At 41.1% G+C, this 25,089-nt stretch overlaps 1 protein-coding gene across 1 annotated transcript; it reads right to left on the bottom strand.

Annotated features, from left to right (window-relative positions):
- Positions 1 to 14,816: 14,816 nt before the first annotated feature.
- Positions 14,817 to 16,758, bottom strand: LOC105097004 (secretoglobin family 3A member 2). The gene is made up of 3 exons (XM_010989457.3): positions 16,623 to 16,758; positions 15,340 to 15,542; positions 14,817 to 14,941 (listed from the first exon to the last, which is right to left on the bottom strand). Exons 1-3 carry the CDS (start codon positions 16,675 to 16,677, stop codon positions 14,918 to 14,920), a joined length of 282 nt encoding a protein of 93 aa, XP_010987759.3. The 5' UTR covers positions 16,678 to 16,758; the 3' UTR covers positions 14,817 to 14,917.
- Positions 16,759 to 25,089: the final 8,331 nt, after the last annotated feature.

The following is a 25,089-nucleotide window of genomic DNA, read 5'->3' as shown; positions in this document are numbered from 1 at the left end:
AATGGCCGTCATTCAAAAATCCACAAATAACAAATGCTGGAGAGGCTGTGGAGAAAGGGAAACCCTCCTGCACTGCTGGTGGGAATGCAGTTTGGTGCAGCCACTGTGGAAAACAGTGTGGAGATTCCTCAAAAGACTAGGAATAGACTTACTGTATGACCCAGGAATCCCACTCCTGGGCTTGTATCCAGAAGGAACCCTACTTCAGGATGACACCTGCACCCCAATGTTCATAGCAGCACTATTTACAATAGCCAAAACATGGTAACAGCCTAAATGTCCATCAACAGGTGACTGGATAAAGAAGATGTGGTATATTTATACAATGGAATACTACTCAGCCATAAAAACAGACAAAATAATACCATTTGCAGCAACATGGATGCTCCTGGAGAATATCATTTTTGCAGTCATTTTTAAAAATTAATTTAAATAGATGTATTTTTATCATCTTAAATCACTGACTTAATAAAATTCTTTTAGGGGAAGAAGCACAATTGTGGGGTGAAACAACTAAGCTGCAAATTCAGAGAACTTATCCTGTCACAACTCTGCTTGGAACTTGATTTGTGCAATTTCCACCTGTTAAGTGAGGGGCTTGTATGCACTAAAATCTAAGGACCCATGTAATCATGCGTTGAGTTACTCATGAGAGGAACAAGATTTGCCAAACCTAATTCCAGGAGAAAGGACTAGAAAGCTCTCTAATCCTGCACAGTTTGAGTCCCGTGCAGTCTGGTTTGAGTGCTCAGAGATACCTGCTGTTTCCTTATCCACTTCTCTCCTGAAAATAGATATCGAAATATAACAGAAACATTAGACCTGGGAAAGTAATTACCTGTTTTAGGCATTAAGCTAAGTGATGTATATGTAGGACCTAATTTAATTCTAATGTTCCCTGTGAAAAGTAGGTACTGTTATTCTTAAATTTTATAAATAAGAAAACCAAGGCTCAGGGAGCTTAATTACTGTCGCCAAGTTAATAAGAGAGGAGGGGGTGGATCTGAATTCAAGTAACCTGATTCCAGAGTCTGTGCTCAACCACTAATGAGAAGAGCTACTGGAGAACAGAGAATCATGTAGGAGGGGGCAGTAGAGAATAGTGATTAAACTGTGTAATCTTAGACATGCTTCTAGTGCCCATGGAAATAAAACACTACCCCTTGGGTTAGCTGAGTTACCTTACATGCATCTCCTAGAATCATGGCCTTTCCCAACTTCTATTTTGTATTTGGGCTGGGAATGCTCCTTTCCCCTACTGGCTCCATTTCATAACAAGGGATTGATTAGTGTAAGCTTAGAAAGCTACTATCATATTACTCTGGAATTTAGCCCACTCTCTTCCATAAACTTCTAAGGATGGAAACCAGGCTGAGGCATTGCAATCAAAATATGCCCAACCCAGACACACCTGTACTTCACCCCAAAGCCAGCTAAGCTTCTAAAAACACTCACTTATGTTTGAATTTTTCCATTCCCATCTACTCAGGGAACAGCCTACCTCCTGTTGCAGGTGTCCTAACCCTTTGTCTTCATTCAGGCTGCATTCAGTACATGCCTCCTTCAGGCTCACTGGTGCCCACACCCTGACTCTTCAGAGCGCCACCCTAGAGGCTCAAGGTATGAGACGGTTCAATCGGCAAGGCAACATGAACGGGCAGAAAGAGCAAGAGGCACAGAGAAGATGTAAGTTCAACTTCTGACTTGGCCATTTGTTGTTTGTGGGACTAAGGGGAAGTCGGCTGGTCCCCTTGAGTCTCATTTTACTCATTAATATTGAAAAATGTTAGGAATTTGATCCAGATCTTAATGCCAGATTTTTTTTTTTAACGGCATATAAAAAAAGCCTTGAGTGGATTCATGAACCAACTGTAGATGCCCTTATGGGCAGAGAGGAATGGCTCTCTCTAGGGATCGAAAAAATCCTGGACTAGGGAAAAGGAAGTCTCTAAGGCAGAGATTAAATTTTGGATGGTTTGATCAGAGGTGTCTCTTTAAACCCCAGTGACTGTTCATTTAATAAACAGTTTCAAAAGACGCAACTGCATGATAATTGCCTCATCTAATCAAAAGCAATTCGTTTTAGAATTAGCGATTCACAGGAATGCCGAGTAGAAAATGTGGTATTCTAGGTATTTCCTAAATTGAGATAGGTAGATTAATAGATAGATTTTCCATCTTTCTCCTACAACATATGCCTCTTTCTTACATATTCATTTAATGCTTATTTAACCCATGCCTACTATGAGTCAGATTCTGCCGGTGCTACCAAGATGAGTAGCACCATCCCAGCATTAAGAAGTTTATAGCTTGGGCTATCACCTAGCATGGTGCACCCGGGGATGGTGCAGGGAAAGAATAAAAAGTTCTATGTAAAACTGCCATGGCCATGCCTTGGAGAAAGGATTCACAAAGGAAGACCTGAAGGAAGGGGTAGGTATTAAGAGGGCTTTACAAAGAAGGTGAATTTCTGCATGCAATCTCAGATGATGAGCAGAAAGGGTCAAGTTCTCAAAAGCAAATCATCCAACAGTTAGACACCTAATTAGTCTGAGAGTCTCCCAACTTCTGCTCGATCACATTGGCATGATTTCCTTATGTTAACAGACTTGTACAATCTTAACTTCTAATGTCCTGCATCACTTGAAATCATGGGGGCTCAAGTCTCCCAGTATCTTAGGTCATTTGACATCTTAAAGTATAAATTTCCTTTCTTGTGTTAAAACAAACAAGAAAAGAATCTAATGAGCCTCACTAGACTGTTAAGATTGTCAAAGAAGTAAAAGATGGGAAAGCACTTTGTGAATTTTTAACGTCTATATACATTTTTTGAATTAAGAAAAAATATACTTGGACATACCAGATGCCATATTTAGACTTACTGAGTAAGAACTTCCTAGGGAGGGAGCTAATAAATAAAGTTAACAGGAACACCTCATGTAGCTAATGAGCAAACCTGCAGACAGCCAGGACATCACTCAATATCCACTCCAGGAAGCCTGCTGAGAATTTCTTCTAGAACTTAGAGCAAGAAGAAAATGTGCCTTCCCTAAGGACCGCTTCCTCTTTTCTGATTATAAGATTTGTGTAGTTTGGTCTACTTCATCTATTTATTTTTCCTGTCTAGTCAGACACTCAAAGTGAAGCTGACTCAGTTTGTCCTGGTGTCTAACGTATGTGCGTGCTCCCTTCAGCCCTCTTGTTGACTCTTGTCTTCTATATCTTGCATTTTCGTTCTTCTTGTTGTTGTTTGTTTCTTCAAATACATATTGTAGTTGATTTCATTATTAATCATCTCACATTCTAAAGTGCAGAGGCATACAAATATTAAAGAAAAGATTTAAATATCTTTGCATTTTCCCTCAAGTCTTAAACTGTCTCTGCAGATCTCTCTGGCCTGTGTTTCTAAGGACACACCCACAGGGCTCCAGAATAAGCCAAGGGCAGCCAAAGCCTGCTTTTCCAGTTCTTCTGTTTCACAAGTCCTCCAGGACAGAGGCCTCAAAGCAGCACCCAGAAAATTCTCAGAATTCAGGCCTGGGCTTCAATCCAACACAGCTTACTTCGAAAACCTTGACTTTACATTTTTGCGTCTAGACACCAGAATAAATGTGTCTTCTTTGGGGTCACATATCCTAGTGCATTAAGCATTTTATTGGTGGGAGTAATTTTTCCTAAGCATGTTTACAGTTTTTAACGATGCAAAAAATATGAAATGTATAAAATTAGTATTATCCAGAATAACCAAAGAACATTTCTAATTGAGAAAACTAAAGTTCAGGAAATGTGATAAGTCCAAAGTCACACAGCCAGTAAATGACAGGAGGAGGATTTGAACCTTACTCCAAAGAACAAGCTCTTAACCCCTAAAAACTCTAAATTTCAGAGCTAAAACTTTCATGAAACCTTTTTGGAAAAGTCTTTCAAAAAATCTGAGCCCACTCTCCTGGACCAGTAGACTAAAAACTGACCTTTTTTTTTTTAATTGACAAGGTTATTGCTGTCCCACAGTCTTCGTTATTCTCATAGAATAGCAGAGTGCCCTGGAAGACACTTGAAAAGGGCGGATGGAGGAGTCCTTGAAAAGTCTAGTGCTTTTCACTTTTTCTACCACCTCATTACACAGACGCGGGTCCTCGGTGGCCATTGGTGTGGTTCTTGCCCACTTGGTCATGGAGGACTGAATCATTGTCAGACCTGACCCAGCTGAGCCAGGAAGATGCTCCCAGAATTATTAAACATGGACAGTAAGACAAGACTAAAATCATAAAGCACGAGGACAATTATGGCAGTGCTCTAGTCTAGAATAAAAGATCTATGTGTTTCTGCTACTGAGTTCTGAAGAGTGGTCCTGGGTCCTGTCCTTCCCAGGACCCTGAAAGCAACTTCAGTATATTGTCAATAAATCTTTTGTTTATTTGTCTTCCTATTTATACTAAGCCAGGATAGGTTTGCACGCAACACAAAGAACCTTTAATAATGTAGATAGCTCAACAAAAAGTGAACACCTCCTAAATACTGAAAAATACATATTACTTTCTGCGATAAATTTAGACAATCCACCCCACTGCATTTTCCAGAGACTTCTAGTTTCTTTGTAGTCCCAAATTCATTGAAATATGATTGACATATAACACTGTAAATTTAAGATGTACAACATGATGATTTGATATATGTATATATTTTTAAATGATTACCACAACAAGGTTAGTTAGCACATCCATCACTTCACATGGTTTCTATTTCTTTTTTGTAATAAGAACTTTTAAGATCTACTTTCTTAGCAACTTTCAAGTATACAATACAGTGTTATCAACTGTAGTCTCACCATGCTGTACATTAGATCTCCAACTTACTGATCTTATAACTGGAAGTTTATAAACTTTGATCAGCTTCACCTATTTCTCCCACCACCTCCTCTGCCCCTGGCAACCACCAATCTACTCTCTATTTTGATGAATTCCATTTTCTTTCTTTCTTTTTTTTAAGATTTCACATATAAGTGAGGTCGTACAGTATTTGTCTTTCTTTGTCTAACTCACTTCACTTAGCATAATGCCCTCACAGTTCATCTATATTACTGTAAATGGCAGGATTTCTTTCTTTTTTAAGGGTGAATAATATTCCATTGTGTATGTGTATATATGTATGTGTGTGTGTATACACACCACATCTTCTTTATCCATTCATCCATCAGCAAAGGATGTTTCCATGTTTTGTCTATTGTAATTAATGCTGCAATGTACATGGAGGTGCAGATATCTCTTTGAGATGGTGATGTTATTTCCCTTGGATATATACCCAGAAGTAGGATTGCTGGATCATATGGTAGTTCTATTCTTACTGTTTTGAGTAAACTCCATACTATTTTCCATAGTGGCTGCACCGATTTATATTCCCTCCAACAATGCACGAGGGTTCCCTTCTCTCCATATCCCTGTCAGCACTTGTTATCTCTTATCTTTTTTTTTTAATTCTTATTTTTTATTTAAGTGTAGTCAATTTACAATGTTAGTTTCAGGTAGACAGCAAAGCAATTCAGTTATACATATACATACATATATATTTTTTTCAGTTTCTTTTCCATTATGGCTCATTATAGGAGATTTAATATAGTCCCCTGTGCTGTACAGTAGGTCCTTGTTGTTCATCTGTTTTATATACAGTAGTAGTTCATCTGTTTTACATACAGTTAGTTTCAGGTAGACAGCAAAGCAATTCAGTTATACATACACATACATATATATTTTTTTTCAGTTTCTTTTCCATTATGGCTCATTATAGGAGATTTAATATAGTCCCTGTGCTGTACAGTAGGTCCTTGTTGTTCATCTGTTTTATATACAAACTCCTGATAGCCATTCTAACAGGTGTGAGGTAATAGCCCATTAGAGCATTGATTTGTATTTTCTTGATGATTAGTGATGTTGAGCAAATTTTCATAAACCTGTCAGCCATTTGTATGTCTTTTTTGGAAAAATGTTTATTCAGGACTTTTTCCCATTTTCTAATAAATTTTTTTTTCCTATATTATGAGTTCCTTATATATTTTAAAAGTTAATTCCTTACCAGATATGATTTGCAAATAATTTTTCCCATTCCATAGGTTAGCATTTCATTTTGTTGATTGTTTCAAGGCTGTGCTAATTTTAAACGTCATATCCTCTTAAACGAAAGTTACCAGATTTCCATTATATTCGGCATCTGACGTCAGACTGCTTCTCCCTGACAAATGTGACCCCAAAATCTCTCTTTGGATACTGAGTGCCTAATCTGTGCCTGGGAAATAGACTGACTATGAGTAAAAACTCAGTGTCCTCCCTGTGTGAGAGAGACCCGCCCTATCAGAGCTTCTGTCTGTATCTTCATCTGTTTCTTGTACAACTTGAAATCACTCTTGGATGTTGGTAATAGAGCAAAACAAAACAAAACAAACAACAACAAAAAAGACGGTACCAAGTCAGTACAGGATTTGGTGCACTTTCAAGAAATACCAGTCTGAGATCTCCATCGACCTAGAGAGATTTTAAAGATTTCCCAATGGCTTTACTATGCACGTTTCCTCTCCCTACCCTTTGTTACCTCTCTTCCCACCCTCTGATAAGATCCATCTCTGCAGCAGCAGGGACACCTGTTTTTAGAAATCGAGCATCTCTCGCATCTTCATAGGGTTTTTCGTTTAGGATCCCTTCACACTGTCATCTCACTGTGACCTTATAATTGCAGGACAGTTGAAGTCACCTGGTCTGGCATTATTTTCTCCACATGACAGGTGAGGAAACTGAGGCTCAGGGAAGCTAATCAACACCATGCCTGAGATATGAGAGCTGATAGAGGCTGAGTGGGAGGTTGTTCTAACCTCCAACACAACTCTGCTGCCCTGAGGCAGCAGCCTGAGGACTCGGTCCACAGCATCACTCTGTCCCCAGTCCCAAAGTCCCTACCATGGCGTCAGTACGGGAGGGAACTTAATGCATCTCCTGTCCTTTCTTTCAATAAAACAGCTTCGAGAATATCTAGAAAATGGATCATCTAATGGGTGTATGTTACTTCATGTGACTCACTCATTTGATCTTAAGACACTTACTGAATGTTACTCTGCTCCAGGTATTAGTCATACTTAAGTATATAATTATTTTTGAGAGACATGCTCAGGAAGGGGGGAACATGATTCTATTTGAGGCTCTAACTAATGTATCTCACTTTGACAGGGAAGAGGATTTCCTAAGAGCGTGAGACTTGATCTGTGATCTGGGAAAAAAATGACAAGGAGGTAATGAAAATAAATTCAGGAGAAGTAAATGAAGAGGAAGTAGTTAAGACTGGACAGCATTAACAAAAGCCCTGTATCAGGCTTCATCAGTGCCTGAAGGTCAAGGCGGCTGGGGAACGAATGAGGGCTAGGGAGGAAAGCTAGTGCTAGGCCTCCAGGTCCTCATAGGCGTGGTCAGGACTTCCTTCCTAACTCCAAGAATAGTGGAAAGCCACACCAAAAGGTTTTAAGCATTAGATTGAGAATGATCACTTGGCTGCTGGGAGGACCAGACTGAGGGGTCCAGAGTAGAAGCAGGAAGCCTGCTAGAAAGCTGTTGCAAGAGATTTGAGAGACTTGGATGAGGGAGTGTTGGTGCATATGGAGCCCCAGGGGAGGATTCAAGAAAATAGCAGGAGGTGAGCTTGGTAGGATGAGGTGATGAGGTGGATATGATGTGTCAGGGAAATGAAGGTTTCAGAATGACTCCCAGGTGTCTGACTAATATAACTGGATGTGTGGTGGTGCCATTCTTGGAGATGGGGATATTGTACACAAAGCTGTCTAGGACTCTCCTGGCTCTTAGGAAAAAACCAGTGCCTGTTCCCATGACACCCATTGCATGGTTTCACCTTTGCCTACCCATCCTCCCTCATCTCACATCCCTCTGAGCCTGCCCATGGATTTTAGCCACACGAATACTCTTTTGGTTCTTTGTGGAAGCCAAGTTCTCCTTGTCCTCAGGATATCTGCATATTCAGGAACCTCAACCAGAATATTCATTGACCCAGATGGGTTCTTCACAACCTCAAGTCCCAATTTAGATGACACTTCCAAAGAAGACTTTCTTGACCACTCAAAATAAAACAGGGAACTTGTCACTATTACCATTCTTAAAATCCTATTCTCCTCTTTTATTGTCCTGATCATAATTTGTCATCATCTATTTACCTACTGACTTGCACAATTTCTGTGTCTTTACACTGCAAAATCTGTGGGGCCTTGTTCATTTTGTTTATCAATTTTTGGCAAAGATATCAATATTCAATCACCACCATATTTGAGTTAAAAATATATTGAGAATATAATTAATAACCAACGACCATTACTGTGACTTTTAGTCATATTAGTGGTTACTATTACTTAATCAGGAAAAAGTTCTCATTTGACAAAGACACAAACCTAGCTAGTGGCAGAGCAAAGAATGCACTGTACAAAAATGCTCAAAATAAAGCCAGAGGTACTTAATAGAAAGGAGGAACATCAAATAATTTTCATTTAGTTGTGTTTCCCAGTGAAATTTTTAACACAATAGAAGGTGCTGAGATTTCTTATTATAGATCTTGAACAGATACAAAAATAAAATGTCTTCTTTAACACTGCTAACAGCCTATGAGCGCTCCCTGCTGTCTGTTAATCAGCCTGCAAGCTTTTCAACTGGTTCTTTTCCAAAAATTAAAAAAACATAGCAAATATGTTTTACTTACTGACCTGTTTGTTCGTATTACTTGACTTAAACATGAAGGCCAGAAATATTAGGATTCATACATTACATCTCCAGACCCTCCAACATATCAAGCCAAAAAAGGGATTTATCGCTTTCTCAGGTTCTCGGTGCTTAGCTCTCATCTATTCCTCCAGGGAACAGGTGCAAACAGCTGATAGCAAAGCACCTCCCACACTGACCCCCGGCATAAGGGAGCTAGTAGGTCACCTACTTGAGCGAAATGTTCAGCTTTTCCTAATGTCTGGTGGCTTTGGGAGCACTGTAGAGCTTCATAGCTCAACATCCCATCAACCAATGTATTTGCCAATAGGCTGAAATGCTACTTTAATGGTGAATATGCAGGTTTTGATGAGATGCAGGCAACAGCCGAATCTGGTGGGAAAGGAAAAGTTATTAAACTATTAAAGGAAAAATACAATTTTTAGAAAATAGTCATGACTGGTGATGGAGCCACAGACATGGTGCAGATGTTCTCACTGGATATGGAGGGAATGCGATCAGGCAACGACCACATCCTAAGCACTGTCTTGGGTCCCTAATCCATCTTGGGAAATGACTCTTCTCTGATCTCAATGACCTCACATCCCAACTGCTCCTTTAAATGGAAATTTGTCAGTAGTTAATCAAAATTTTAAACACTAAATAATTCTTGGCCTCGTAATTCTACTTCCAAGATTTTTCTGAAGAAATAAATACAAAAAAATGTACAACATCAAGAGTGAACCTTAATGTAAAATATGGACTTTGGTTGATGATAATGTGTCCATGTTGGTTCACTGATTGTACCAAATATGCCACACTGATGAGGGATGCTGAGGGTAGGGGAGTATATATGTGTGGGTGGGGACTCTGTATTTTCTGCTCAATTCTGCTGTAAACCTGAAACTGCTCTAAAAAAAATAAAGTCTATTAAAAATAAATAAATAAATAAATAAATAAATAAATAAATAAATAAATAAATAAATAAATAAAATTGAAAATTAAATTAAAAAAACACAGATTAAAAAAACAGCTCTTAAATCCATCCTGAAAAAAGAAAGAATGAAATACAAAAATAAATGTAAATCTATGGATGTTTACTGTAGAACTCCTTATAATAACAAAAATATACTAGAAATGATTTAAATAGATGTCAGTTAAAATAAAATATGGCTTATTCATATATGCATGCCTTTAAAAAAATGTTAGAAAATGTTTTGAAAAATCCTATAGCTCTGTTCATGGGTTTCTTCTAGTCTGTGGGATTTATGGGAGAAAGGGATGAAAGTTACATATGTAATTATACACATATAGAATTATATACACAGTTATACATATATAATTAGAAATAAATATTATATATCACAGTTATGTAACTTATATTAATTAAATTGCATATAATATATATTTCTATATTCTGATTATCTTCACAGTTTTTTTAAGTAAAACTTTTATGTTTAGATAATCACAGAATCACACATGGTTGTAACAAATACTAGAGAGATCTTGCATATTCTCTACTATTTCCTCAAACGGCAACATCTTGCAAAACTCTGCTACAATATTAAACCCAGTATATAGACATCGATACAGATAAAATACAAAACATTTCCATCACCATAAACATCTCTCAGGAATCCCTGAGATAGCACACTGGCTTCCTCATACTCCTACCCCTTTCTTAGCTTCTGGAACTCACAAATCTGTTTTCCTTTTCCATAATTTTGTCCCTTTGAAAATGTTTATGCTTATACAAATGGAATTTGGGGACTGACTTTTTTTCATGTAGCATAATTCTCTGAAGATTCACCCAGGTTTCTGTGTGTATCAATAGTTCATTCTCCAAAATGCAGAATAAACAAGATTGTACTGTGTAGCACAGGGAAATATATACAGGATCTTGTGGTGGCTCACAGCGAAAGAGAATGTGACAATGAATGTATGTATGTTCATGTATAACTGAAAAATTGTACTCTACACTGGAATTTGACACAGCATTGTAAAATTCTTATAAATCAATAAAAAATGTTTATATAGAAAAAAATATATAAATAAATAAATAAATTTACTTTTCACCAGAGGAAAGATTAAAAAAAAAAAAGTTCGTTCTCTGTTTACTGCTGCTAGTATTCCAATCCTATAGATAGATGTACAGCAGTTTGTTTAACCGTTCATCCATTCAAGGACAACTGGGTGGTTTCTAGGTGTTGATTATTACAAATAAAACTGCTATGAACATTTGCATCCAGGCTTTGCATAAACATAAATGTGGTTTCTCTGGATCAATGCCTAGGACAATTGCCAGGTTGTATGGTAGCTCCCTGTTTAGTTTTTTAAGAAACAGTCAAAGTATTTTTCCAGAGTAGCTGTAAGATTTTACATCCGCACCAGCAATGTCGGAATGATGCAACTTTTCTATATCCTCGCCAGCATTTGTTGTTGTCACTTTCATAAGTAATTTTATCAACTTCTGCCATAATGTTTATCATCAGGTTCTGCCTATTTTCCTCAACATAGTCCATCCTCTAATTCCTTTTTAACTGAATCAGTCCCTTTGACACACTCCCCCACAAAGAAACCTCTAGCCCCAGTAGATTGCCATATTACATCTGTTACTCAAAGCTTGATGACACAGAACTCTTTCCTCAGTCTTCTCCACTTAGCACCTTGAGTGAAGGCATAGTCATCCTTCTTAAATATGCAAAGCACAGCAAGCTAGGAGAAATAGTAATGAATAGCTTACTAATGTGATGGATGAGAAAGAACAAAAGGATCAACCTAACAAGATAAAACTTAACAGAAAGAAATCCATCCATTCAATAACCGCAAACCCTAATGCTGCCTACCTACAGGCTCTGTGCTATGTGCTGAGGATACAGATACAAGTAAGTTCAGGTCCCTACCCATTTAATTCCACAGTCTGGAAAGGAGATTTTGCAGTAAGTCAGAAAATAAGTACGTCAAAATATGGGTTATGAATATGTTTATTGCTTTAAAATAGTGTATGACTTGTTTTCAATCAGCACTAAAAAAAAACTATCAAAGAGTCTGAAACTGGGGAATGACTCTTGTATTTTAAGAAACCGCTTTTCCGGTGGTGCAACAGAAGGGCTGGAAAAGATCAGCTTTGGGATGCAAAGCCTGGCACAGCAGTCTGCTGGGGGTGACAAGGTTTGGGGAAGAGCAGTGGCAGTCGAGATAATGAAAAAACGTATACGATACAAAGAAAAAGGCTTATCATCAACAGGGCTTTCCCAGCAATTAGAAAGTAAGGCTGAGAAGAGGGGGTACTTCGAATGATCCCCAAGCCTAAGCAACAAGGAAATCAGTGCTACAGAGCGAGACAGGAAATGAGAACATCAGTGTGTTTTAACGGACAGACGGGAAGTCCAGATAAACGTCTGCTGAGCTAAACATTATAAAGAGGGCATCTGCTGGAAGTGACTTACAGGTAATTAAATCTCTTCTCAAAGAAAAGCTATAGGTTGTAGCTACAGATTGTAGAAGTCCTAACACGGAGGTTATATATATTTTTTCCTGATGGATTGACTGATTGACTGAACACCCTTACTCTGGTATGGTTCCTGTACAGTACACTACACATATTCCAGTTGTACAGTTTGATGAATTCTGACAGATGTACACACCCATGAAACCACCACCACAATCAAGATAGCTAACATTTACACAGAGATTATATTGCCAGCTACGGGAATGCATGAGACCCCCCAGTGTGAAAAGAGAAGAGGAATCAAGTTTAGAATCTTTCTTTGGAGGCATCAACATTCAGAGGACGTCAGGAAAATAAGGGCCGTTGAAAGAAACCAAAAAACAAGAGTCAAGTAGTCAGGTCGATATTAGAAGCGGGAGGAAAGATGATCCAAAGGAGCTGAAAATTACAAGCAGAGTGGAGGTGTCTCAGGGGGTGATTACCCTGAAGTAGTCAGTAAGGTAGTAAATTATATTATGCTAACCCGTACTTGGCACCCTCTCTTCCTGTAGAATTGAACGTGCCCTTCCTAAGTGAGTTAGGCATGTCATGTGACTTGCTTAGGTCAATGAAACAGGAAAGGGTCACTTCCAAGGGGAAGCTTTGAAAATTAGCCCATGGTGCACAAAGCACTCTTTCCTATGTGCCATGATGATCAGAAATGCTCCAGACAAAGACTGTTCCATCAGCTCTGGGTCACAGAATTCAGGCTATGGGGGAGAGTGACAGCCAACTCAGGTGGCCATATAGTGCGAGAAAAAATATTAAAATGCTGTGGATGTAAGCCCTGAGATGTGCACTTATGTATCACCATGGCTAGGTAAGCTAGTCTATTCTTACTAGACTCAGGTAAAATGAGGGAGGAAAACAGAAGTTACACAAAGTTCAACAATTCTAGTTGTCAACAAATATGCAGGTTACGAAATGGCCGGAATCAAGACAATCTTCACAGAGGAGACGACAGTTAAAATTATGTAAGTCAGGAAATAACCAGGAAAGAGATGCTTGGAACAGAGACAATGTAATGCACAGAACTGATCTGACAGACAACTGGAGACCTAAAAAATCAAACAGGTGATGGTGAGGCAACCTAGAAGTTGATGACGGCAGGAAATCCCTAGACCCTCAGCTGGAGAGACAATGAGGAGATGGTACAAGCAGAGCCCAGGAAATGGAGTCACCTGGCAAAAGTTGCAACCCACACAGATCCATCTAGCAGGGCTTGGCGGCTCAGACATAGTGCAAGCACTTCCAGAGACTTCTCCCAAAGGGAGACAGAAAGGAGGCCACACTCTGGCCTTGCCCCTTTTCCAACCTCCTATCTCCTGCCTGGGCCTCACAGCCCAAAGCTCAACTGACCTGGGAACCTGAGGAAAGAAACCTGAGGGATCAGCATCATGTCCCCTCCCTTTGCCCAACATTGAGCTGAGCACGGGGAGCACAGGGAATGGACCTGAGGACAAATAGTCCAAGGCTGGAACAAGCCCCAGGTTGGAGGCAGACCCGGGACGACTTTCCAGGAGGGAAGAAACTCGATTGTTTGTTAAGGCATGAAAGTATTAGCAGTAAATAGATTTAGTTATCTTTTCAGCACGGCTAGAGCTGGAGCACACATGAAGAAAGGAGTATTGATGAGGCTAGACATGGAAGCAAAGGCCAGATCTGAAAGACCTCGGATGCCATGCTGAGGAGCTTGAAAACTATCTTCTATGGGGTTGTATAGGGCTAGAATTATGTCTTGGAAAAGATAATCCTGGAATCACTGTAAACGGTAGCATGGGGGAAGGGAAAGGACATTTCAGAGCCCATTTGCCGGAGAATGACTGGTAGCAGGGTCTATGAAGCCTTGGAGTGGCCCTAATACAAATGCAAACTTAACAGGAACCTGCATACTGGGGATGTAGACTACGAACCAGTGAGGTTTGGAAGAACTTAGTCAGACAATACTTTGAAAATTCTATTCTATTTCATGTTTTAACATTTCTGTAGGCAAGGTCTAATAAGTCAGACAGAGAAAAACAAATAATGTATGATATCACTTATATGTGGAATCTAAAAAATACAACCAACTAGTGAACATAACAAAAAAGAAACAGACTCACAGATGTAGAGAACAAACTAGGGGTTACCAGTTAGGGGAGGGAAAGTGGGCAGGGCAACATAGGGGTAGGGCCCTAAGAGATACAAACTATTATGTATGAAATAAATAAGCTACAAGGTTACACTGTACAACACAGGGAATATAGCGAACATTTTATAATAAGTATAAATGGAGTATAATCTTTAAAATTATGTATCAGTATATTGCACCCCTGAAACATATAATATTATATATCAACTGTATGTCAATTAAAAAATTTTTAAATGTCTTCTGAAGTAGGGGAATAGGCATGTGAGGAGTTTGGAAACAATGTCAGATAAAGAACAGTTGATGAAAATGGAGACGTTCGAGTTAGAGACAAGGGGAGGGAAAGAATGATACGTCTTACTGAAAATGCGAGTTCTCTAGAGTTTATGACCCAAGGAAAAGATTATCTGGTTATCCCCTTCTGAACAGAGCCCCCCAAATGAAAACAGGACAAACTGAAATCACTTCATTGCTTTATTCATTCTCTACGAGGGTCACTACATTTGAAGAAGGAAGGAGAGCGCCATCCCCTCCCACCTCCGCTCCTGCTCTGTTCCGCTGTCACACCAGATACGAGAGGGCCTCCTGAAAATCAAAAGGACAGTAGTAAAAACAAGACCAGTTTACCTGTTATTAGCACCTTTCCAGAAACAGTCACTATCCTATTTCACCACCATGTCACTGACAAGGAAAGGGAAGCTCTGAGTGGTTCAGTCCCATCCAGACCCACAGAGCTGGGAAGTGGCCCACATTTCACAACTAGAACACAGGTCTCTCTCCTTCCAAAATCCCTTCTACAAGTGTGGACACTGAGCTTTCCTTGAGATTCCAGGACATGGAAATTTTGTGTGAGGAGAGTCAGCAAAGGGGAAATACAGGTTCACAGATGAGGACAGGGTTGAGTGGGAGTCAGGGGAGACGGTGGGCGTTCAGGGTGACTAGGTCCTGCCCTTTGACAGGTTAGCCTCACAGGTCATAGTTACCAGCAGTTTCTTCACGGAATCCGCAGCCTCCGGTCCCAGCTCATTCACACATTTCCTCAGCCCGTCCAGAAGGTGCTCAACAGAAATGCCCAGAGTTTCCAGAAGTAGCTTTAATGGGCTCAAGCTGGGGAGAATTTTGTCCACAGGTAAAGGTACGACATCGTTGACAGGAGCTGCCAAACCACTGAGGAGGAATGCGGTGGCTGCAGAGCAAAAGAGACCCCGCGTAAAATAAACTTCTAGCTCCGGTGACCTCAGCTGGTCCACGCTGTCCATCAGTGGCTCCATCCCAGCCCCACTCATCTCGATCTTCCAGGAAAACTTCTGCTTCGGGACCTTTGCACGTGCCATTTGATCCGCCTAGAACGTTGCTTCCCCAGATAGCTACACATCTTTCTTCCTCCCATCATTCGGTCTCTCCTCCAACGTTACCTTCTCAGGGATGTACCTACAAGAGCATCACCTGTCACCCTCTGTCTCCCTTTTCTCCCACCACTACCTGAAATATCAAATCTTTGGTTATTTCTGTATTTTGCTTCATCCTGCCACTGGAATGTAGACCCATGAGAATAAGGAATTAATGTTTTATTCACCACTGTACTACATGCCTAGATCAGACCCTGGCATGTGGGAAGCACCAGGTAGATACTGGAGACTGACCGGCCAGGGATGCACTTTGCACGTGGCTGTCTTCACGGCCCACAAGTTTGAAGCCAAAGGGGAGAGAATATAATGAACCTCCACTTGCAGACAGGTCTTAGCCCCCCTGCCAGACTGTAAGAACCTTGAGAACAATATTCACGTCTGATTCAGGTCTGAATCGGCCAGTTTCTATCCAGCGCCCAACAGGTTATAGCCATTCAGTCAATACCCACTGATTGTGTGAGACATGTGGCCATGTCTCAAGGCCAGGTCACCTTGGCAACCTGACTAGGGATGAGAGCAAGAATGACTCCATACAGTTACAGACGCATAAAGGAAAGAAGGTACAAAGTCAGATCCAGACTCAAAATTAAGAACAATTAACGGTGACCAGTGTTCACTAATGAAGGGTTTGCTGACGCTCAGCGGGAGCTGGGTAACTTCTTGTGTAGGAGCCACCAGGGAGACTTGTACTGGGTTAGAGCTTGGAGCTGGGAGTGGGGGCAGCTGAAATCCCTTCCAACCTTACCATTCTGTGGTTCTAAACTCCCTCCACCATGTTCCACTGGGAGCCTAGGCTTCCTAGTTGTGTTCCTGTTAACAGAAAAGTCGAGAAATACCGTATGTTCCCGGCTACTTACCAGAGTAACTGCAAATGCTGATGGCCACCAGCAGGAACACAGTGACCAGCTTCATGGTACGTTACCTGGGCTATTTACCTGCAGTTTAAAATTAAACTGGAAAACCTAGTGAACCCACCGAGCCAGTGGTTCCACTTGCTGCACCAAGTGTGGCAGCTGCTCTTGCACACACACGTATTTATACGCCCATCGAGGGCCTGAGTTTCAATCACAACCACTTGACTCGCCCCAGAGTTGAAGAGCGTGAAGGTCACGTTTCTCACTAAACAAATTGGCGTTTTTTTCCGCTTTCCCTCATGTTCTCATGAGAAATAAAGCCCTAACTTACAGCACTTTCAAGGACCTCTGGCACAAGCTCTTCCCCAGAGATGACGGTGGGAAGCAAAGAGCATTAAGGCCTTCTTTTGGAAGAATTCTGAAAAGAAGGGAAGGTTATATTGCGATTAAAGGGAATGAAAATTCTGGTGCTTCCTATTCAAAGTTTGGAGAATCACACGACCTGACAGGCTGCCCAGTTGCAGGATCAGTCCCGAGGCCCCTTCAGCCCTGAAATAATACAGACTCAGCTTAACGGCATTTGGTGCCATGTCTCTCTGGAACTGACCTCTGCCCACCCCATCCCTGCTCCCACATCTACTATAGCAAGACTTTTACCTTTTCTAGTGTCTCCCATTTTTGGGGGGAAAACCCAGGGTCATGTTCTCATATAGAATAACAGGGTCAGAATTTAAAATCAAAATGTCTTTTTGAAAACGTGGGATTCAATATTGACTCTGTAAATTTGAATTTGACCTTTTTAATCTATAGTATTGTTCTCCTCATCAAAAAGAGGTCATTTGACGGCTAGAGGCAAAATGGTCCCAAAGGTGTGTGATGCTAAGAAAACAGGTTTTTTTTAACAAGACCTCATCTCTATAATCTGAAAATATGAATTTCAGAACCCTTCTGTAGTCCAATCCCTTGCATTATGCAAAAGATATACTGTGCTGGCCACAGGAGCATTCTGCTTACAAGGCTGCCCTTTTGTAAACAGCCTTGGGGCCCCAGGATGACCCTTTTTGAAAGCCCTTGGGGTATCTGGTGCAAGAAAGAGAGAAAAAAATGAAACTTCAATGCATCCCACTATTCATAGCAGGACTATATACAATAGCCAAGACACGGAAGCACCTTAAATTTCCATGGACAGATTAATGGATAAAGAAGATGTGGTATATTTATACAATGGAATACTACTCACCCATTAAAAAGAATGAAATAAAGCCATTGCAGCAATATGAATGGACATAGAGATTATCATATTAAGTGAAGTAAGTCAGACAGAGAAAGACAAATATGTATCATATGTGAAATCTAAAAAAAAATTATACAAATAAACTAATTTACAAAACAGAAAGTGACTCACAGACACAGAAAACAAACTTATGGTCACCAATGGGGAAAGGTGGGGGGAGGGGTAAATTAGGAGGTTGGGATTAGCAGACACACATTACTATATATAAAATAGATAAACAACAAAGCCCTAGTGTATGGCACAGGCAACTACATTTAATGTCTTGTAATAAACTATCATGAAAACGGATACGAAAAAGAGCAAATATATATGTGTGGAACTGAATCAATGTGCTGTACACCAGAAACTAACACAACATTGTAAATCAACTATACTACAATTTAAAAAAAGTAGGAAGGAACGTTGAAGGGGAGAAATAGGGATCAGGGTCCAGGTGGGTCCCAGTCCCAGCTCCGAGCTCCCTGACCAAATGGCACTGCCGGCCGAGCACCCCAACCTCTGAAGACGTGCTCGGAACATTCTGAGGAAGATCCATCGAGGTGCCAGGCCAGGAGCTGGGGCCACCCTGGATGGTGTGCTATTGTTAAGAGGATTTAATGTAATTCTGTAGATGGAGGATGAAACTGTACCAAACCAAGATTAATACATGCTAAGTGTCACCTACTGTTAATTTCTATACATCACCGAGTTGTAACTGCCATTCCTTGATTTTTCTGCTGCTTTATAAACGGCATGAAGGAGCTCACGTATCACCCCCACACGCAGACCATCCTGCCACTTCTACTGCTTTCTCTGCTAGATGTGGGGCTTCGATTTTTCTGGAGAATGATCACCTCCAAGGACGCTGATGTGCCAAAACTCTCAGGGGCCAAGGTTGGGTGGTGGTGAGCCGACACCATCCTTCATTTCTGTGCCGTGACCTTTTTAAGGGGCCAAACCAGCACTGCCCTCTCTCTGCTCGTCGTTCCCACTTTGCTCTCCGATCCTTTCCGATCCTCTCCATGCACGACCCCCGCTCTGCTCTGCACTAGAGGAAGCTGACTTTCCCAAACTGTGGTTTCCAGACCTCCTTGCCAACTGCGATCTGGTTAGGATCCACTCGTGGGAGGCCCTGGTAAACCATCAGATGGGAGAGGAGAGAGAAGGAAACATCAGGGGAGTCTCCCTCCGCCTGCTTCAGGAGACACCTCGGGCAGTGACTGCCGCTCCTCCACGGTTCCAGCTCCTTCCAGAACAGCCCTTCGTCTGTGGTCCCACACCAGCCAGGCAGCCCCACCTTTGTTTGGCTCCTACTGCTCAATAAATATTTGTTAAACGGCTAATTCAGTTTCAACTCCTGATTATAAATTAAATTGCCACAAAAATTCATTTGAAAAGCACATTGAAAAATTAATTTCCCCCCTGCTCCCGCGCCCCACCTGCTCTCCCTGTCCTCCCAGCCAAGAAAAAGTAGCAGCTGCTTGCATTTCCCATCTCAGGCTGGACGCACCTGTCCCCTGGTTGCTGTCACTGAACTTCTAGCACCTTGTAAATGATCCTTCAAGTTAAATTCTTCCCATTTGATCATCTGGTATGGTTTTTGAGTTTCTGGCTGGCCTGGACTCTAACACCTACGAAAATATACTAAAGTAAAGCATCCTAAGATATAGTAGCGCTGTTGGTAAAAGCAGATCTTTCAGTTTTGAAACGCAGGCTCTCTCTCACAAGTGCCACGTTGTGAGTCCACGAGGGGCTGGACCAAGATCCAAGAGAAACAGAGGGACACACACAGACACACGCCTCTCCCTTTCAACCCCAGAGAGTGTGGTACCGGTTCCAGCTTGTCTGCTGGTCCCAGAGGTGAGTTTTTTCCCAGGAAGCCCCTCAGACCCCCGTGCTAAGAGAGTTCTGGTGGGCCCACATAGTAGCCGGCCACACATGCAGTCTTGACCAAAGCCTAGTAGTAAACAGCTAGAACCTCATCCACACAAAACACACACACACACAGACTCTCTCTCTCTCTGTCTCATTTACACACACAAATGTCCACATGCTTACACATATGTGAACAGTCATGTGTCCACATGCACAGACACAGACCACACATAACCATCAAGCATTACTGCTTTCATTCTTTTTGTTCCACAAATATTTATTGAGCCTCTACTGTGTGCCAGGCACTGTCAGGAACGAAGACTAGAGCAGTAAACCAGACAAGCAAATTTCTTGCTTCTGTGGGGCTGACAGTGTAATGGGATAAGCAGACAAGAAACAGGTAAACCAAGAAAACAAGCAGTGGTAAGAGCTATGAAGAAGCAAGTCGGGTGCTTTGATGGTAGAGAACAAGAGGATGGGGCAACAGTCAGGCTTGAAAAGAGACTCAGACGTGGCTACTTCCACACCTCCTGCCACCTGAATTTAAGTATTGACATTTTGCGGCCTTGCTGACCCTGGAGGGACTTCCCCTCTCAGGGCTCGCTAATCCTAGAGATGGCAAATGCTCACCTGGGAGTGCACCTGCCGTATGCAAACCAACCATCCCCACACTGCCAAGCACCTCCTTTAGGGAGCCCTTACACTAGGCCACTGTCCATCTGCCTCAATCACCCCCAGGGCCCGGTACCAGACACCTCGGGACAGTCCCTACAACCGAGCCCAGTAGAATTATTCAAACCAGACTATTCTAGTCCTGTTTACCCGGTCTTCCCATCCCGTCCCATGGAAACCACAGTAAAGTCTCCTGCCCACACCCCTACCCCACCCTCCTGACAAACCTGGTGCTTCCATGTGGCTCTACTGCCCTGGGGTGTGACGTGCCCTGTTCTTGGGATCTGGGAGTATAACAGACTGTCTTTACAACGACACTCATCTCCTGGTCTGCTGGCCTGAGTAATGAAACATACTTTAAAACAGCCATCTAGCCTTCTTCCCTTGTGCCTTTGTTATGCTACTGACACTGTCTTTCTTTGCAGCATAATTATTTGTATTAGTGTCTTCTTTTCCTGGACTAATTTGCATACATCTCAAGGGGGTCTGTCTTGTTCGTTTGGATGCTAACAGAGAGTCCTACATACTTGATAATATTATTAGGAACTACCAACCGGTGCCAGGCATACACTTTGCATATGATTTCCACTTCATGCTCTTCAAACGCCTGATGATAAGAGCCTTTATCCCATTTTATCAATAAGGAGTCTGAAGCTGGAAGCAATAAATTAATTGCCAAGATCACTCAAATAAATTAATGTGGCCAGAATTTAAATCCTTTCAAATTGTCAAAGTCCTTTTTTGCTGATTTGTATTTCTTTAAACAGTTAATCGATATGCATTTCCAGTAAGCATTTGGTAAATAAATTAATTCATGAAAAGAAATGAAATGAAAAGGAAATGAGTGCCAGTCTTTCTAAATTAATTTTTCAATGTGCTTTTCGAATGAATTTTTGTGGCGATTAAATCTATAATCAGGAGTTGAAATTGAATTAGCCGTTTAACAAATATTTACTGAGCACGTTTGGTGTACCCAGCTCTCTGGGGGATCCTGGGAATACAGCAGGAACAAAGCAGGCATGTCTCCTGCCTCGTTTTTGTTATATTAAAGACAGCTGGTAGAAACAAGTCAGTTTTTTTGTTTCTGTGAGGAGAATGACAGTTGTAAAGAAGCCAGCTGAATGTAGATACAAGGCATAGATAGAAAAAGAAAGAATCAGCCTGAGAGTTCATCTCATACTGTTCCTTCTGGCTCAAAAAGAGACAGTTCCGGAGAAGTCACATTAGAAACGTCATACTCGAGCATCACTGTCTTCTCTCTTCTACTTCCTGCAAACTAGAGGGTCAAGAGTGGCCTAGACTGGAGCCCATGTAAGAAGGAGAAATAGTCTTCAAAATTGTCTTGAAAAACAAAAGTACATAGGAATCAAATGTCAAAGCATAGAGTTTGGAGAAAACAAAACAAAACAAAAAAATATGTTCCTGGCTCCCTTCCCTTCTGATCAAATCCTATTTAGTGAAAATCAGTCCATTGTTATTTAAGGTTAACTTTCAGCCCCCTTTCCAGGCACTGCAGGGAAAGCCAAGTGGAATATTTCACCAGGAGGGTGAAGCACAGGAAATGACAGGAAATCAGGCCAAACTGAAGCAAAAATCTAGGGAGCATCAGAAGGGGAGGATAGTAGTCTGTCCAGGCTGGGTTTTTCAAAGAAGACTTCATGAATTTAAAGATTTGGATAAGCAGATAAGATGAGATAAAACTAGAATTTGTAAAGTTTTGTTCAGAAACCAAACTGAGACAGGCAGTTGAACTAAAACGAAAGATGTGTACATGGTGTCTCTTCCATCCTTCTGTGCCCAGCACTGTTAGTTCACAGGGCCTGACCCCGGCAGGTTTCAAACAAATGTTTAGCTTACAATCAAACAATCAGAGCTGTGTCAGATGAGTTCGATGAGAAGGCGGCTATAAGAAACTAAACAGATGGCCTGAATGAGACTAGCACTTTATATGGTAAGACTTGATCAATAGTGAGAAATACAGGTTCTTGAGTAAGGGCAAACCTGGTCATAGGTGTTTCTAAAGCAGATTAATGAAAGGGAAGCAGAAAGGCCTTTCAGCAAGGAGGACTCTGGACCCAGATGGCCCCATCCTCCCAATCCATGGCCCACCCCCACATGCACAGATAATGTCACTGTCGTGTTAGGGGACCAGAAGAGCATCTGATACACCTTCCTTCCAGCCAGGATGTCAGCCCTCCCAGAGGGCAGCTCTTCAGTGTCCAAGAGGCATTCTCCATGCCATGATCCTCTTCTAAGTCCTGCCTTTCAACTGCCCTTTGTAGAGGAACAACTTCACCATCTCACTGGGTAAACTTGCAGGGATCCACACAGGCAACGGGTCAAATCACAGCTTATCTGAATCTTGGGGGAACACCTTGTGATATTCCTGGAACCTGAGAGGATGGGAGGCCTGCAGGAGCTGCTATGAGCCATTTCCCATGTGCCTCCCCATCTCTCCGGGGAGGCTGTCATAAGACAGTTTCTCATTTCCTCCCTGGTCTTATGAGGTGTGGGACTTTCTGCCCAAACCCTCAGAATGGAGCTGCAGAGTGTGAAAAACCAAAGCCTCTCAGCTGCAGTCGAGAGCTGGCTCCCCAGCAACAGGATATTCCACTAGTGTCACTGGGGTCATCCAGGCCCTCCTGTTTCAGTGTCGTCCTTTTTCATGTGCAGGACGAAGATGACAGGGAGCTGACACTTTCGGCCTATCCTTCTCTTTGCTGTCTATGTAAAGTGATAAACTGTCTGAATCTGAAAATGGCTCATTATATCTTTAGCAAGTGAATCGGTCAAGGTCTTGGCCTTGCCTTCTCTTGAACATGTGAGCTGTTAACACCCTTCCAAGAAACAGCCAACTTGCACGTTCGCCACGTCGCACCTACTCAAAGAACATGGAAAGTTCATGGCACAATTTGCCAAGTCACAGGTCCTCACTCAGTGCCTCCTTTTCAAGTGTTTACACTTCTGACCAGAAGTACAGGGAGGGATAGGCCTTTTTATTAAGATGAGTGGGTCCCTGGCAAGCACTCATACAAATGCGAATAGTCGATGATGTTTGTTCAATACTGTCTCCAACTTCTCCAAATCTTCCCAGCTCTTTTGTTCCTTGAAAGCCCTTATTCTTCCTGTAGCAAATAAGAGCATAGGTCCTGGGGCCAGCCTGTGTGGAGTCACATCCTGGCTCTTTCACTGGGGAGGTTACTTCACCTCTCTGCACCTCAGTTTCATCAACTTCTAAAGTGAGGCTAACAAATTGACTTCCTTACATTATTGTGATGAGAAATAATGAGTTAATATATGCAAAATGCTTACAGAAATACTACTTCAGGATGACCATTCAATATGTTAGAGATTATTATTATCATTATTGTTATGATGATCCTCTCCCTCTCTACTATTTATTTCCCAGTTTTGTAACCGTAACTTTAAATACAGCAGCCACCATTACCAACAACCTCATAAACACCACTTCTCAATTCTTTAATTTTGAATGATATTTGGGGATTTTTATTTAAAATTTTTCCTTTAAAGAATTCCACATTTCTTTTGGCTTGCTATATAGAATAGAAGGAGGGTAACTGGGAATCACTGCATCCAGTAAACAAATAATGGAGGTTTTTTAGTAGAAGGTGTTTAATTTGAGACAAATTCAGACTTACAGGGAAATCTGAGTATGGTACAAACAATTTTTTTGGAATCATTTTTTTGAATCATGCCTACTATGAGCAAAGACATCCTCCTACATGATCATAATCAATAATTTAACATGGTACATTACTACCATCCAAGACTTAGACCTAACTCAAGTTTCATTGATTGTCTGAATACTGTCCTTTACAGCAAAAGATTGCAGTTTAGAATGATGCACTACAATTAGCCAATATGTCTTTTTAGTCTTCTTCAGTCTGGAAGAGTGGCTCAGTTTGGCTTTGATTTTCATGATCATGACATTTTTGAAGACCAAAGACCAATCTGTTTATAGGAAGTTGCTCAATTTGGCTTCATCTGTTGTTTCCTCATTGCCAGGTTCTGGTTATGCAAGAAGTCAGGCTGTGTTCTCAGTGGACCCTATCAGTTGGCACATAATTTATTCACTTAATAGACTTTTATTATTCATCTTGATACTTTGATTAAGGTGAAGTCTGCTAGGCCTCCACTGTGCTCATTTTCCTGTTTGCATGTGTGTTTAATTGAAGTATAGTTTACAATGATGTGTTAATTTCCAGTGTAAAGCAAAATGTTTCAGTTATATATATATATATATATATACACACACACATACACATATTCCCTTTCATACACTTTTTCATTATACGTTACTATAAGATACTGAACATAGTTCCCTGTGCTATAGAGAAGAAACTGGTTTATCTATTTTATATATAGTAGTTAGTATCTGCAAATTTCAAACTCCCAATTTATCCCTTCTGACCCCTTTTTTCCCCTGGTAATTATAAGTCTGCTCTCCATGTCTTTGAGCCTGTTTCTGTTTTATAAATAAGTTCATTTGTGTCTTTTTCTTTAGATTTCACATATAAGTGATATCAATATGGTATTTTTCTTTCTCTTTCTGGTTTACTTCCTCAGAATGATGCTCTCTAGGTCCATCCATGTTGTAATGAATGGCATTATTTTATTCTTTTTTATGGT

The sequence above is a fragment of the Camelus dromedarius genome, chromosome 3, assembly GCF_036321535.1.
Source record: "Camelus dromedarius isolate mCamDro1 chromosome 3, mCamDro1.pat, whole genome shotgun sequence".
In the NCBI taxonomy this organism is placed as follows: Eukaryota; Metazoa; Chordata; class Mammalia; order Artiodactyla; family Camelidae; genus Camelus; species Camelus dromedarius.
This window is presented reverse-complemented; position numbering and strand designations above follow the sequence as displayed.